General features: G+C 33.4%; 1 protein-coding gene and 1 long non-coding RNA gene across 5 annotated transcripts; both read right to left on the bottom strand.

The window, feature by feature from the left end:
- Nucleotides 1-968: 968 nt before the first annotated feature.
- LOC126876329 (translation machinery-associated protein 16 homolog) lies at nucleotides 969-8,898 on the bottom strand. Of its 4 annotated transcripts, XR_007694063.1 has the most exons (7): nucleotides 8,700-8,898; nucleotides 8,065-8,345; nucleotides 5,237-5,328; nucleotides 4,974-5,118; nucleotides 4,749-4,889; nucleotides 4,476-4,682; nucleotides 969-1,827 (listed from the first exon to the last, which is right to left on the bottom strand). XR_007694063.1 is itself a non-coding variant. In XM_050639166.1 (4 exons), exons 1-4 carry the CDS (start codon nucleotides 8,107-8,109, stop codon nucleotides 1,813-1,815), a joined length of 297 nt encoding a protein of 98 aa, XP_050495123.1. In that variant the 5' UTR covers nucleotides 8,110-8,345; the 3' UTR covers nucleotides 969-1,812. The 4 variants fall into 4 exon arrangements, 1 of the variants encoding a protein (XP_050495123.1); XR_007694064.1 differs by lacking the exon at nucleotides 4,476-4,682; XR_007694062.1 differs by lacking the exons at nucleotides 969-1,827; nucleotides 8,700-8,898 and having other exon boundaries at nucleotides 4,395-4,682.
- Nucleotides 8,899-9,815: 917 nt separating this feature from the next.
- LOC126876338 (uncharacterized) lies at nucleotides 9,816-12,799 on the bottom strand. Its single transcript, XR_007694124.1, has 2 exons — nucleotides 12,726-12,799; nucleotides 9,816-11,896 (listed from the first exon to the last, which is right to left on the bottom strand). It is a non-coding gene; the product is annotated as an uncharacterized LOC126876338 (long non-coding RNA).
- Between the last annotated feature and the right edge of the window lie 487 nt (nucleotides 12,800-13,286).

Below are 13,286 nucleotides of genomic sequence, written 5' to 3' on the forward strand. Positions count from 1 at the left end.
GGGTCTGTGTGTGACGAGCCACGGGACAGAAACCGTTGGAATGTTTATTGTCCCGTGCTGCTACAACTATTTCTTTTTAAGGAGAGCTATACTATTACTCCATACCTTTGTTAGGCAAAACGTTCATCCCTTGAACGCGACTACGTTCGGCGACTGGTTGTCACCTCGAGCCCAAGCTCATTATCACAAATCTCGAACAAATACAATCGGATTGAATGACGACAATTGCTTAATAACGGCTATGGTAGAATCTAGATTACAGTATTAAGGGGTTTTCCCGAAGTTCCAAAGGGAAGGCTCCGGTGTCCTTTCATCTCCGACATATATATTCATCATCATTTAAAAACGCGGTGTGCAAGAAAACCTATCCTAAACTAATAAATAAAATATAGACAAAAATGTTACTACTCACGGGTATAATAAATAACCGCGGTCACTATGCTCGTCAAAAATTCTACGTATATAACAAATTGCCCGTGTCGATTCGGACCTTCCATCCTTCGATATAATTGAGTGACTTGAAGAACAAAAACGCATGCGACTCACGATTAGATGTAAAGAATGTCGTGTTCGATATTGTTCTGATCCAAGGGATTCGTTATCAAGTCGTCATCAAATTGAAATCATCGAATTCGATGGAAGAAAACTTTAATAAAGCATAGCAAAGCAAAGCAAATAAAAAAAAAATAATAATAATAATAATAGACTAACGCATCCGTTATGTCAACTGACAATCGGCGAACACACAGACCCTAATTTCGCGTCTGATTATTATAATTACATTTAATGAAAGTTATTATGCTCTAAATCAATATTAAATGTGATTTAACGCAGCAAACGCTGATTCTACCGACCGCATTGCGCGCGGACATAAAAATATTCTGAAAGAAAACTTTATTAGAGGTAGGGGATAGGAAAAGGAAATTTTTTTCTTTTTTCTGTCGAGTGTTTGTTTACGAAAATACTGCTTTCTTAGAACTACGAATTAATTATTATTTATTTACCATAGGTAGAATCATATATCATATCAAGAGCACGAAAATATACACATAAATATTATACCAAAAATGCGAAAGAAAATATATCGTTAGTATATTTAAAATATTTTCAAAGTATTTTTTATTATTGTCAAATATATGTATGAATATTGCATAATACGATTGATTTGTAAAAGTTATCCGCCAAATAGAATGTCCGCCATTATAATTTCAAATATTTTATGCATTACTTGACTTCGTTCTAATGCAACATGGCGCACTTTTTCTGCCCGTTAAACAAAGCTGCGCAATACGAAAATAACGCGATATGCAGAAACTGTTTTAACTAGTCTGTGATAACGTAATTTCTCAAATGTAATAAAAGTTATTGAGAAAAACGAAATTAATAGTCCATATTATATTACAGACAATTTACGAATAATGAAGCAAAATGAGAAAGTTATTTGAATTTCTTACTCAAATGAAACAGAATCGAGAGAATCTATGTTAAATTTATGTTAAACAATCTATTCAATTTCTTCGGAAATATAATTTAATATATTCGAAAGAAAAAAATAATTTCTTTAATCTTGCATTTTTCATCTTGGTGTTCTAATAAACCGTGAATTTAGAATTTGTTATATTAGATATTAATTACGATAATATCACGAAATATTTATAAGAAATGGAGTTAATCTAAAAGTGAACAAATATTATCACATTTCGACGAAAAGTTATCAAATTTATCGTTAATCACCATGGTGTCCTCTTGACTTTCATCCCGTCCTTTCGAATTTCACAGCATCCTTCTAATACATCAAAGTTCCCCTCGGTATCATATAATAGTAATCTGCACAAAAAAAGAGCGAAATATTAAAACAAATGTATAAAAAGAATAAATCATTTGAAAATGAAACAATGATCAGGGTCAAATTGTTTTTCGAAAACATATTGCACGAGCTACCGGCAAATGGGACAACCAAAAAGACAGTCGGAAAAACAAAGGTAATTAAATAATAGATTACAACGAAGTATTGAAGAAAAACGTACAATTAAATGAAAATAACAATAGTGTGAGTTTGAACGGTAGAAAAATGTCTACCAAAGTGCCAAAGCCACCTGTCGCGAAATGACACGGATGGACATACGTCTGATTCCTCTGATTGTCTACGCTAAACTGACATCCCATACTGCGATTTACCCGACGAATTTGGGTTAGGGAGAAGTAGGGGGCTAGAGTTGTCGGCTATCCATACATACACGAATAGAATTCGTCAAATTCCTGGAACACTCAAGGATACGTTTTGTATATGCGTTTACACGTGTCTGGTATTGTAGAGCTCTCGTGAAAACAAAAAGTTGTTGACAAAGATTTAGTGACGCTACGATGTTCTCGTCAAGAATTTACAATTCATATAATATATGAGATATTTCAATTTTTATTTTAATTTCAATTGATAATATACTAATTATTTTATCGAATTGTTCAAAACTTTATTTTGTAGTACAGCTCGAGGAAAAAATTATTTAAAATAAAAAAACGTTGAAGATATTTGAACTCTCATAAAAGTAATGATTTCTTATTTCATTACGTCTAATTCCACTTTGGTATTTTTTAGAGAAATTATAGAATTACGTATAATTTCGTCATATTAAGTTAAATATTAAGTTAAATATACATGACATATAGACATATAGATATATAGACATCATAAATGTGTATATCATAAATGAAACGTTACTAAACATTGCTGTATGAAAAAGCATGGAATAGAATGCTAATTATTTCATTATTCAGTCCTGCAATTAATGAACTGTACGAAACAAAATCAAAGATTTAAATAAACTTATATCGAACTTATGTTTCAAAAGTTTATGATACAAGCCACCGGTAATAAAAACGATCAAATAGTCTACCAATGGAAAGAAACAGAAAAAAGTCTCGCTCTTCGACGGTAGAATGGTGGTATCCCGCTAAAAGTGAGCCTAGCCGATTCTTGATTGGCTGAGGCGACGAGGCTTCGTTTGTATGCAATGCGCGCGAGAAATTGAAATACCAAACGCCGCAAAAATTTTCTTACATTTTACGAACTTATGAACTGAATATTTTCAAACCAGATAACTATAAGAATTTGAACACTAAAGTGCACACGTATATATGCGTACATCAACAAACATGATTTCTTTAACAAAATCTTGTATTTTAACAAATATTTTCAGAATGAACATATTGTTCATTATGATTTTAAAATGCGAATTTTAAGTATTATGTGAAGACAGATAATTACAGAATTACAGATTGCTGTTACAAGCGAAATATAAAAAATTGTATGCTTATTCGTACTGTGTAACAGTGCATATACGTAACCTTTCTACTTACTGTTCTACTAATAGTAATATAAAATAAAATTAAGATATACTCCATCAAATCTAATATATCCACCATGAAATAAGATTATGATCATATAGATAATTTCTAAAATTTTCTGACAAAGAGAGGTTATTGTATAATGCATTAAATCCATATATTAAGATTAATCTTTGGAAAGCGAAGGTAATGTAACCCAAGAACTATGCACTAAATTTGAAACGTATGCGATGTGTTGAAAGTTTTAAGTTTCCTTCAAGTTTCAGATATTTAATCTAAATTAGAGATATATTAGTAAAACATGAAATGAAATATATATATTTACATTATAATTTTTAAACATATTCGTATTTTTAAACATCATTAAGTAAATTTCTAAATAATTAAGAATATACTGCTTCTTATTAAATAGTTACGAAATGTTTTTATTAGCGAGAAGCTATTGAAAGTAATGGTTGACAAATTGTATCGATATACCACACGTTGACGAAGTATACCAGTAATAATTTAACAAAGCAAATTCTTCACTGCGATCTTCGAGAGAAATTCCTTGGAATTGGAATTGTTGTAACGAACGCAGCTGCATCTATAACATGCGACACAAGTACACTCTTTTATATACTAAGCTATTTGATTAATGCTAAGTATGTAAGAAATTTAAAAAGTTTTTAAAATCGTATATTTATCATTGTACTATTGATTTTCTTACCATTTCGAAATGTACAATTTTGAGAATAATTGCTATATCTTCGTTCTTAAATAATGGAGCAACTAGCGAAAAAATAAAAGAAAAGGCGAAGAAACGATGCAGAATATTAATGATGTGCGTGTGATTCATCTACGTGTTTCAGTTTTGTTGTATATTTCACGATCGAACATTTTCTTTTCTCTTCTATCGTACTCTTGTATCTTGTGACGTGACTGTTTCTCGTGGGAGATAAGAGCAAGACGATATGCGGTTTCTAGCATTTCGAAAACAAAAAAGGACGAAACTGTTCGCTTTTCTTCTGTTTTCTTGTTTTTAAATAGAGGTGAAAGATAAAAAGACATATATCTACAGAATTTATTCTATTTCCATTACACATTCTGCCGATTGATTATTTTCATCTAAATCAATTGACTTGACTTACTTAATAAATTCTTCTTGTTTACAGGCATAGCTAACAGAGATTTGAATAGTCTAATATGGCTTATTTTCATTCTTTGTCTTAGCTCTAATACTTTCTTTAAATCTTTCTCGCCAAACCTTATAAATTTAGAATTATTCACACACTGTAATTCATTATTCCAATTCAATAACATTTCACACTGAGTTGCATTTAAAATATCAGAAATTTCTGAAAAATAAAGGAGAGTTTGTACATCAGGATATATTGAAAATAAATTTGGCTGTAATTCTTTACCTATTCCACGTGTATGATATTCTCCTAGTTCTTTCTACTCTAATTATATGTTCCCTCCTAGCATGCTGTCTACTCCTGTTGCTACCTATAGATCTTTTAATAGTAATTTCTTCCATTGCTTCATCATTTCTTGCTACATACCTTTGGATCAAATATAGAACTATAACTAATCACATCTTTAATGTACAATCTCTGTATCATCATGTGTATACATTTTTGTTTTACCTCCGTTTCTAACAAACTTGCAGTTAACTCTGGAGTATAGGGACACACGCCTGGAATCATATTGTTTCTGATCCATGATATTTTCTCTCCTATTGAATTCTGTTTTATCAAGCGGGACATTTCTGCCTTCTGTCTATTTGATATTCTGAAACAAAACACATTGTCCATTTCCTTCTTTAGTACACAAAAGTATTATATAATCATATAAAATAAATGAAATGTACATAACATAAATCACACAATTTAATAGTAATTGTATTTACTTTTTGGCTTTTTTCGTAATAGCGATAGACTTTCTGCTATTTGGATGTATCATTTTTTTTGGCTTCAGGAATTCCTTTCTCATTGCAGTGGCCTATAAAAGACAACAAAATAAATTAGTTAAAATATTACCATGGCTATGAATTATTTCGATTATCCTAATCATCAAAACTCCAACTCAGACTATACGTTTACTCAATGTATAATCATGCACAGGCGAATCGTCGACAGTATCACACGCTTAGAAGCACTAATGGAGTAGACAAAATATACCTCTTTGTTATGACACTCTGAACCGTCACTCTGTTGGATTCATGCAATAAATTTTACCACTATATCTAAAGTTCAATACTTTAACTTATTTGTGAAACGTTCGAACTGCGACTCGAGGAGATCACCGGTGATTTGTCAATTTCGTGATTTGTTGTGTCTCGTATGTGACAACAGCAACGACAGCGACGCCTATCGAGAGTAAAAATAATATCGAAGTATACCTTCTTACCATGACATTTCCGGGCCAACAAACTTCAAAATTGGTTTCTTCCGTTTCAAAATATTTTTAGCTATATTTTTTAATCTTATAATGATAACCTATTTTAAAATGTGCAATGTTTGATAAATGTACATTAGTAAAATTTCATACGAAGAAAGTTTTTGGGAATCCGTATTATATCCAGCGAGCAGAAAACGAAGACTTGACGGAAGTTGACGACAATGGAGATAAAAGTCTTTATCGTAATATTGTTTTTATTGGTTTTAACGTCAGATGGAACGGGTTTCGACAGAAAACGATCCTCCAAATGTCAAAGAGGTAACGAGCAGACTTCAAGTAAAAACGAGCAGAAGTCAACACCCGATTATTATTATTACTGCGACTCAACAGAATTTGGAGTAGTATTATACAAAAGATTCCGTATTTGCGTTCTTGTTCACCATGTGACATGATAGGAATTGATTTCTCTTCCGCTTGTATCAGATGCGGGATGTGCCTTGCCATTGCTGAAAAGGTTGATCCTTTTTCACCAGTCTCGATTATCCTATTTCTCTTTATTCGCCTATTTTTTAAACACAAATATACATTTTTTACGATTATTTATATTGTTGATGACATCATTTGACGAATTCTTCGAGAACTTCGCAAGGGAACCAAGACATAATGATATTTAAAATGTTTATAGCAGTTCTGAAGTAAAGAGAAGCGATATTAGTTTGAAATGATGGATCATTTCAATGACTTTATTATTTCCATTTTAGACATAACACAGGAGAACTTTATAATTTCAAAATCTCTTTGATTTTATGTATCTTTCCACATTTATTTTTCTTTTTGCATATCTGCATGTTGCCTTAATAGCTATCTACATATTATTTTAGTTGCGTTTTTCTTTTGGATCGGAAATGACTATCCTGTGTTTCGTCAATAATTTGTCTTGCTTCTCTTGGTGCATTTCTAAAAGTAGTATTGATATAAATGAATTTTTTACTCCAAGAGTCAACATCACATTTTTTCGATTTCTTTTTTAGTTTACAAGAGTATAAAGCTATATATAGGCCAAAACATGTATGTATTTTTCGATAAAAGATAAATTTTTATTCAAAATCTACGAGACTGCACGCAGATATTTCAAATTGCAGCGAATATAATCACGAATACTTCGCGTTAAACATGTTATATCTTTTAACATTTTCAGAGACGCGTAAACATCCGCAAGCTATTTATCACTTTATTCGATTGCATATTGTAGCGGCATATGAATCATAGGACGATGCGAATCGAGAGTAACTCATGTTGTTGTTTTGCCTCGGGGCATTGATACCGTCTTGAGGTACGAAACTTGATAATAAACAAACTCCGGACAGAACAATATCGCCGCTACGCGCAACCGTCAACCGAAGTCGAATTTAAATTCGTTAGAAGGAGATCGTTAGAAGAGTACTGCCGATAGTTTTAAACACATTTGACTACACCAAATATCAACTCGTCTCATCACTATATACACCAACGTGTTTAATCAACCTCCACATAACCGAGAAGTGATTTCAAATTTGACCCACGTTTCTATCGACTTCGCTTTCTTCTTTATTTTGGAAGAAATGCACATTCACTATTTATCAGCTAAGCGAACTCGAAACGAATGAAAATTCCCAACCACCACGTAGACCAAAGCCTATCAGCCTTTTTCGAACCTGTAGGTTACAACGAGATTCTTAATTAATTAATTCGTTTCTTACAGGCTACAGAGTCTGTGAATAAAGAACTTTTTCTGACCGTTTTGTTACGACCTTTGTTAAAACCACGTCATAGGAATAAGATAATAATACAGATCGTAATCATTATATATCAGCACGTACTGTCAATTTGATTGTGCAATTAAATAACATAATATCAAAAGTAATCAAATGTTGGGATACTTTTGAGCGATAGTGTATATGTGTAAAACAATATGATTCTATAAATTCATTAACAATAAATCAAAAACAATGCTGCGTTGCTTATTCTAGTAAACAATCCAACCATTTAACTGTAAGATATTTGGAAAGTTCATGTAACAAGCATACAATATGCCAGCCGGAAGGTACCAACTACGTTCCTCTATGAAATTAGTATAAATATTTCAAGACTTATATACGATTAACATTTCACGCAACGTTTTTATAAGATACGTTAATCCGTAGAAATGATCCGTCGCGGTAAATTTATACATAGATCAGAGTTAGAAAATACAAAAGAACGATATTTTCTCTGCGTATACGAAGTTAAAATGGTGTTGGACGCAAATTAATTGGTTGAACAGAGGCGCCTTGAAGCGTACTAAAAAAGGTAGCTTACCTCGTTGAAATACCATGGAACGAAACCCTGTTGGGTAATGGGCATTCTGCTGTAGCCTGGAATTCCTTTTGCTCCCGTATTCTTCTTCTGTTTTCCGTGGTTTTTGTTACAACACTCGCGACATTTTCATTCAAACGAACACACAACGCATAAACCGAGAAAAACAAACGTTGAAGGTTACGTCGCGTCACGCGAATCACTGACGCTACACTTATACGTTGGAAACAGGAACGAAAGCAATGCGGGTGCAACACGGGGCCCGTGAAATGTAAACTATCGAACTACGTATAATAGCACACGAAAGTATTTCTATTGTATTGTATATATATATATATGTGTGTGTATATATTCATATGTATATGTATGTATGTGTGTGTGTGAATTCATATATATATTATAAATTGGTTATATATATATATATTATATATTATATATTGGTTATATTATATATATATATAAAACCAATTTATAATATATATATATGAATACACACATATATGATTACACACATATATATAAGATTTATAAAATGAATCCTCGGTAAAATGTCTGTGATAAATAATTCCAATTAAAATAGAAAAATTTTTAATTGCATTGCTTCGACTATACATATACACATACTTAATGTGACTCACTTTCTATGAGAAAAATTCTGTTTGTCAATTCGATACCGAGAGCTGATAATGCTAACACACGATGAAACGATAACAGAAGAATCCGAATATTCAGAACTTTTCACGATATATGTTAAATAATATTATGAAATAAATCAAATAATTACCCCGCATTGCTTCCGGCGTACGTGTTCACGATTCTCGGCGAAACCGAATATGGCAGCAGGAAATCAACCAATCAGAACTTCGGAGAAAAGTAAAGCGCGGGAAGAAATCGCGGCATCCAGCTTCCTGCGAATCTATTCTCGATCTCGATGTAAGCAGTAATCTTTCGATAATCGTTTTGCAAAATGGCGTGCCTTAAACGAAGTGTATAGTAAAATTCGTATTTGAGAGACGCATAAATAAACGATATCAGACTATTTCCCGGGAGAAATTCACGTTCGGTTGCAACATAACATGTCACGTATATATTTTCGTCGAAAACTGATTTCGAGGGACGTGTATCTGTACGTATCAAGTTACTTGGCGAAAGTTCAACGACAGACTGTGACTTTAAAACAGTAAGTGTGTAAGCCTGTGTTTGTTGTCCGAGAATTTGAAAAATCTGTCATCTTTTGTTTACGTCGGCTGTAATAGAGTGGTGTTTTTGTTTTGTGGTAACTGAATGTCTCAAACAACAAACTCGAGATTTCAATGGATCTTCGAAAAGAAGTCATAACCATTGGCCTTGGATGAGTTGTGATTTCATTAACTTTTTAATTCATAATTGATAACATAAGGTTATTGTAAGACCGATGAAAATATGGATAGCAACCAATTGCTATTGAATATCTGGCCTGTTTTGCACTATTGAAATTTTGCAAGTCACTAAAGTTACCAGCATTAATATGTTCCCTTGCACAAGTTTGACGATAAAACAAATGAAATTTTACTAATTGCAAGTTATTTGATTATTCTATTTAACGAAAAATTATAAAATCATAAAATAGAATTCTATATAATCTGTAAATCGTAACTTGTCAATCTACTAGTACATATATTATAAATTGGTAAACTTTTGTGTGTGGGGGAGGGGGTGCTAGATGTAACACTGATGCGACATTTTGAAAAATATTTAATTATAATCATGAAAGGTGTTATTGAAATATTGAATTTTTATTAATGTTCCTTGCAACTTCGATTTTGCGTACCATATTTAAAATGTACATAAGATATAAAGTATATTGACAAATAACAGTCACAAAATTGTTTCAAATGATGATAATCATCCTAATATCGACTTATCAATTGTGATCTGATAAACAAGAATTCAAAATACAGTTAAACTGTGTTCTACATACAATAATCTTTTTCGGATGAGATTTAAATATATGAACATATTGTGATATTTTGTCCATAATAACATGAATAATACAAAGTTTCGTATTACATATACTATATTTTTTAATATATTCTGCATATCTCATTTTATGACAACAGACAAGCAAACTATATTCCCATTATAAGCTTCGCTCTAATTTCGCATCGTTTCACCTGAATATATCGTGAAATTTCATCCCGTCAAAATTTTGCGTCAATCTTTTTTATCTTAAAGGATTAAAGACAGTTGCAAAACGCCACGTGTTTCGGGGTTTGTTTAAATTTCCGCCAAATGAAAAAGAAGTTTCGCGAAAAATGGTGGTTACTAACGGCACGTCTGGTTACAATTTTCGTTTACAATACTTTTGGCGAGTAAATATGACGTACTGGGTCGATACTAAGTAGTCGGTCGTCCCTGAAATTTGAACTGTTGAGAACGAGGTAATAAAAGGGCGACTGGTTTGTTGCTGTGTAACGTATACACGTTTCTGAATAGTTTTCTACTTCAAATGACATTATCTGCTACCCGACGGAGTTTCGACGTAGCGATAAACACGCCACTGAAAAAAGCGACGAATGGGAATGGAACATACGTAAAGATTTTTTTGACAAAATAAAGAATCATTTTGTCAGATTCCAAGAAGAGTTTGGGTAAATTCAATGTATGCTATTTGCTACTTGACTTATGTTTATAACACTAAAAGTTATCTTTACAAGCAGCGAAGTGATTCAGTTTCATTCGTAGTTCGGTTGCTTCCAATTTTTTCATTTTCACATTGCGTATTACAATATTGATGTTAAAATATTATTATAGAAAAACATGTTAGCAATTTAATTTTCTATTTGTTCTTTTCTCTGTTTTCCTTGTTCCGTTTTTGGATTTGTGGTGGATGATTTAAATAATGACGTGACGAGTTGATACTTGATATTGTCAAATATATTTAAAATTATTCTAAATACAGAATTAATCGCGCGGGAGACAAAGATTTTATAACGAATCCTAGCGGCTGCCATTTGTCGTTCACGCGCTGTTGCCAATACCGGATGCGCTAATGTCACGTAAAATAACAAAATAAAAAAAGAAATTTGAGGTAAAAAATAAAAAAAGAAACTTTTTTTCTAACAACAATCCACTTCCGAACTCTAGGCGTGACTTTCCAAGACTGAAGCTCTTATGATTTGATTTTCGATCGGATCCGATTACTTTCTTTTGTCATTCCTCAACATCCCCACCGTCAATGCATTTGCTAGGCGTCCGCGGCCGTTGCCACGTGCTCTTTCTTCTAGACCCTTCGGTGGAAGGACCGTTGGGATGTTGATGGTTCATTAGACACTTCAGCGATATACATTGTCGCCGAGTGCCGCCACATCTTTATCTCCATCGTCAGTCCATCGGATTTGAAGTATGCCGGTCGTAACACTAACATTGTGGCGTCAGAGAGGACGCGCTTCGAATCGCAAAAGGCGTTTTCGGTTTGCTTCGACCACTCGAATCGCCGCGAACAGCTCGTACGTATCTTTGTTCGCGGATCCGCGTAGTTTGTTGCACGGGTATACGTTTATATTGACACCGGTGTTCACGAGGAAAGAGATCCTTGGTGCCCTGTCCGTTACGAAAATCCGACGGGATACTAAAGCCATCGCCACATGCCGCGTTTACGGACGGCTGGTCTCGTTTCACTGGGTCCAGTTGCAAGGGGCCCGGCACTTCCTTGCGCGGTCTCGAAAGGTCTCGTGGTAATAGCAGAGACCAGACTTCTGCGGTCTGTCTTTCGAACTCGATGTCAATCTTGCCTTCCGTATGTAGAATAACGATGTGAGGTGGATAGCGGGTGAAGGTGGCCACAAGAAATACTCTTGATGTTCAACAAAAAAGTTAATTAAACTATTAACAATCAACAGTCAATAATTTATGATCAACAATTAACGACTAACGATTAACTGTCAACAACAATTAACGATTAACGATGAACGATCGACAACAATTAACGATTAACGATGAACAACAATTAACGATTAACGATTAACGATTAACTATCAAGAGTCAATAATCACGTATCTCTAATTGTGTTTACTTCGCTATGACGCTTAACCTTTCGCACTCCGCAGCTCGGGGCAGAATGAATCTTTGATTCGAAACCAAATGGATTCTTTATTTTGTTGCCCCTCGATATCCCCACTACGCACGCGTTTATTAGATGCCCGCAACGGTTGCCGCGTATGCATTCTTCCGAATATTCGGCGAAAGAACTGTAGGTATATCGATGGTACATTAGGCATGTCGGCCTTACGCTTTGAAGGTATAGCGCTTTGTGTCGCGAAGCCGTTGGAAAGTTCCATGGTCGAGTGCCATCACAGATGCATGACGATTAGATACAAATGCTTCAAGTATTACAATTAATAGCTGATACAATTGCAACAAAACAGATGTCCTTTATGCAATACTACTGAAATTACACAGCTACAATAATATAAGGAATACGTCTGTACTATGGGAAACATAAATAAATATACACATAGTAGCTTATACAACATGTATGTGGAGGACGATTAAACGTGTTGTTAATTAATGACTAGACGAGTTGATACTTAGTTTAGTCAAATGTATTTAAAATTATTTGCAGTACAGAGTTAGTCGTCGTTCGCTTAGTGTTGCTCGATATGTGTTTACAAGGTAATGCTTACGTTCGTTCGATATTAATTCGCTATAAGAATGTTCGATACTAACTGTCTTAACGATCGTGTTCTTTTATTTATACTCGGGGGAGTACCAGAAACTTTAAATTCAACCTCGGTTGACGATTGCACGTAGCGGCAACAATGTTTTGCCCGGAATTTGTTTATCGTTACGCTTTGCGTGTCACGTAAAAGTAATGGGAAAATAATAATAAAAAAATGTTGGGTTCTTGAACCAGAGTTCGAGATACCTTTATTCTATAATAGGATTACAAGTGTGCGATTAGATTAGATCAATATAACTAATAATTTATAAGACACTTAGTTCCTATTTCTTAAGACTTCTAATTCTATGTTCATAATTAAGGGAGTTTACTTCGTTGGAAATTTGATTGAGGTGCATTCTATACGATTATACATTATTAATGATTTTTGGAGCGCTCTTAATTTTTGTTAGGATTTCTTCTAGACTGTCAGTTAAGGGTAAAGTTATAGTTTTGAGATTTATTTTGTAAGTTATATTGGTTTTTAAGTTATTGTTTTCTATAATCTTTTTGTTTAACATTTCAG

This window comes from Bombus huntii, unplaced genomic scaffold, assembly GCF_024542735.1.
Source record: "Bombus huntii isolate Logan2020A unplaced genomic scaffold, iyBomHunt1.1 ctg00000070.1, whole genome shotgun sequence".
In the NCBI taxonomy this organism is placed as follows: Eukaryota; Metazoa; Arthropoda; class Insecta; order Hymenoptera; family Apidae; genus Bombus; species Bombus huntii.

Excerpts from the sequence above, each read along its gene's own strand:
- LOC126876329 (XM_050639166.1), bottom strand. The coding sequence starts at position 8,109 with ATGCCCATTACCCAACAGGGTTTCGTTCCATGGTATTTCAACGAG. Across the intron at positions 5,329-8,064 it reads TTCCATGGTATTTCAACGAG|GCCACTGCAATGAGAAAGGA; the intron begins GTAAGCTACCTT and ends TGTCTTTTATAG. Across the intron at positions 5,119-5,236 it reads ATTACGAAAAAAGCCAAAAA|AATATCAAATAGACAGAAGG; the intron begins GTAAATACAATT and ends GTTTTGTTTCAG.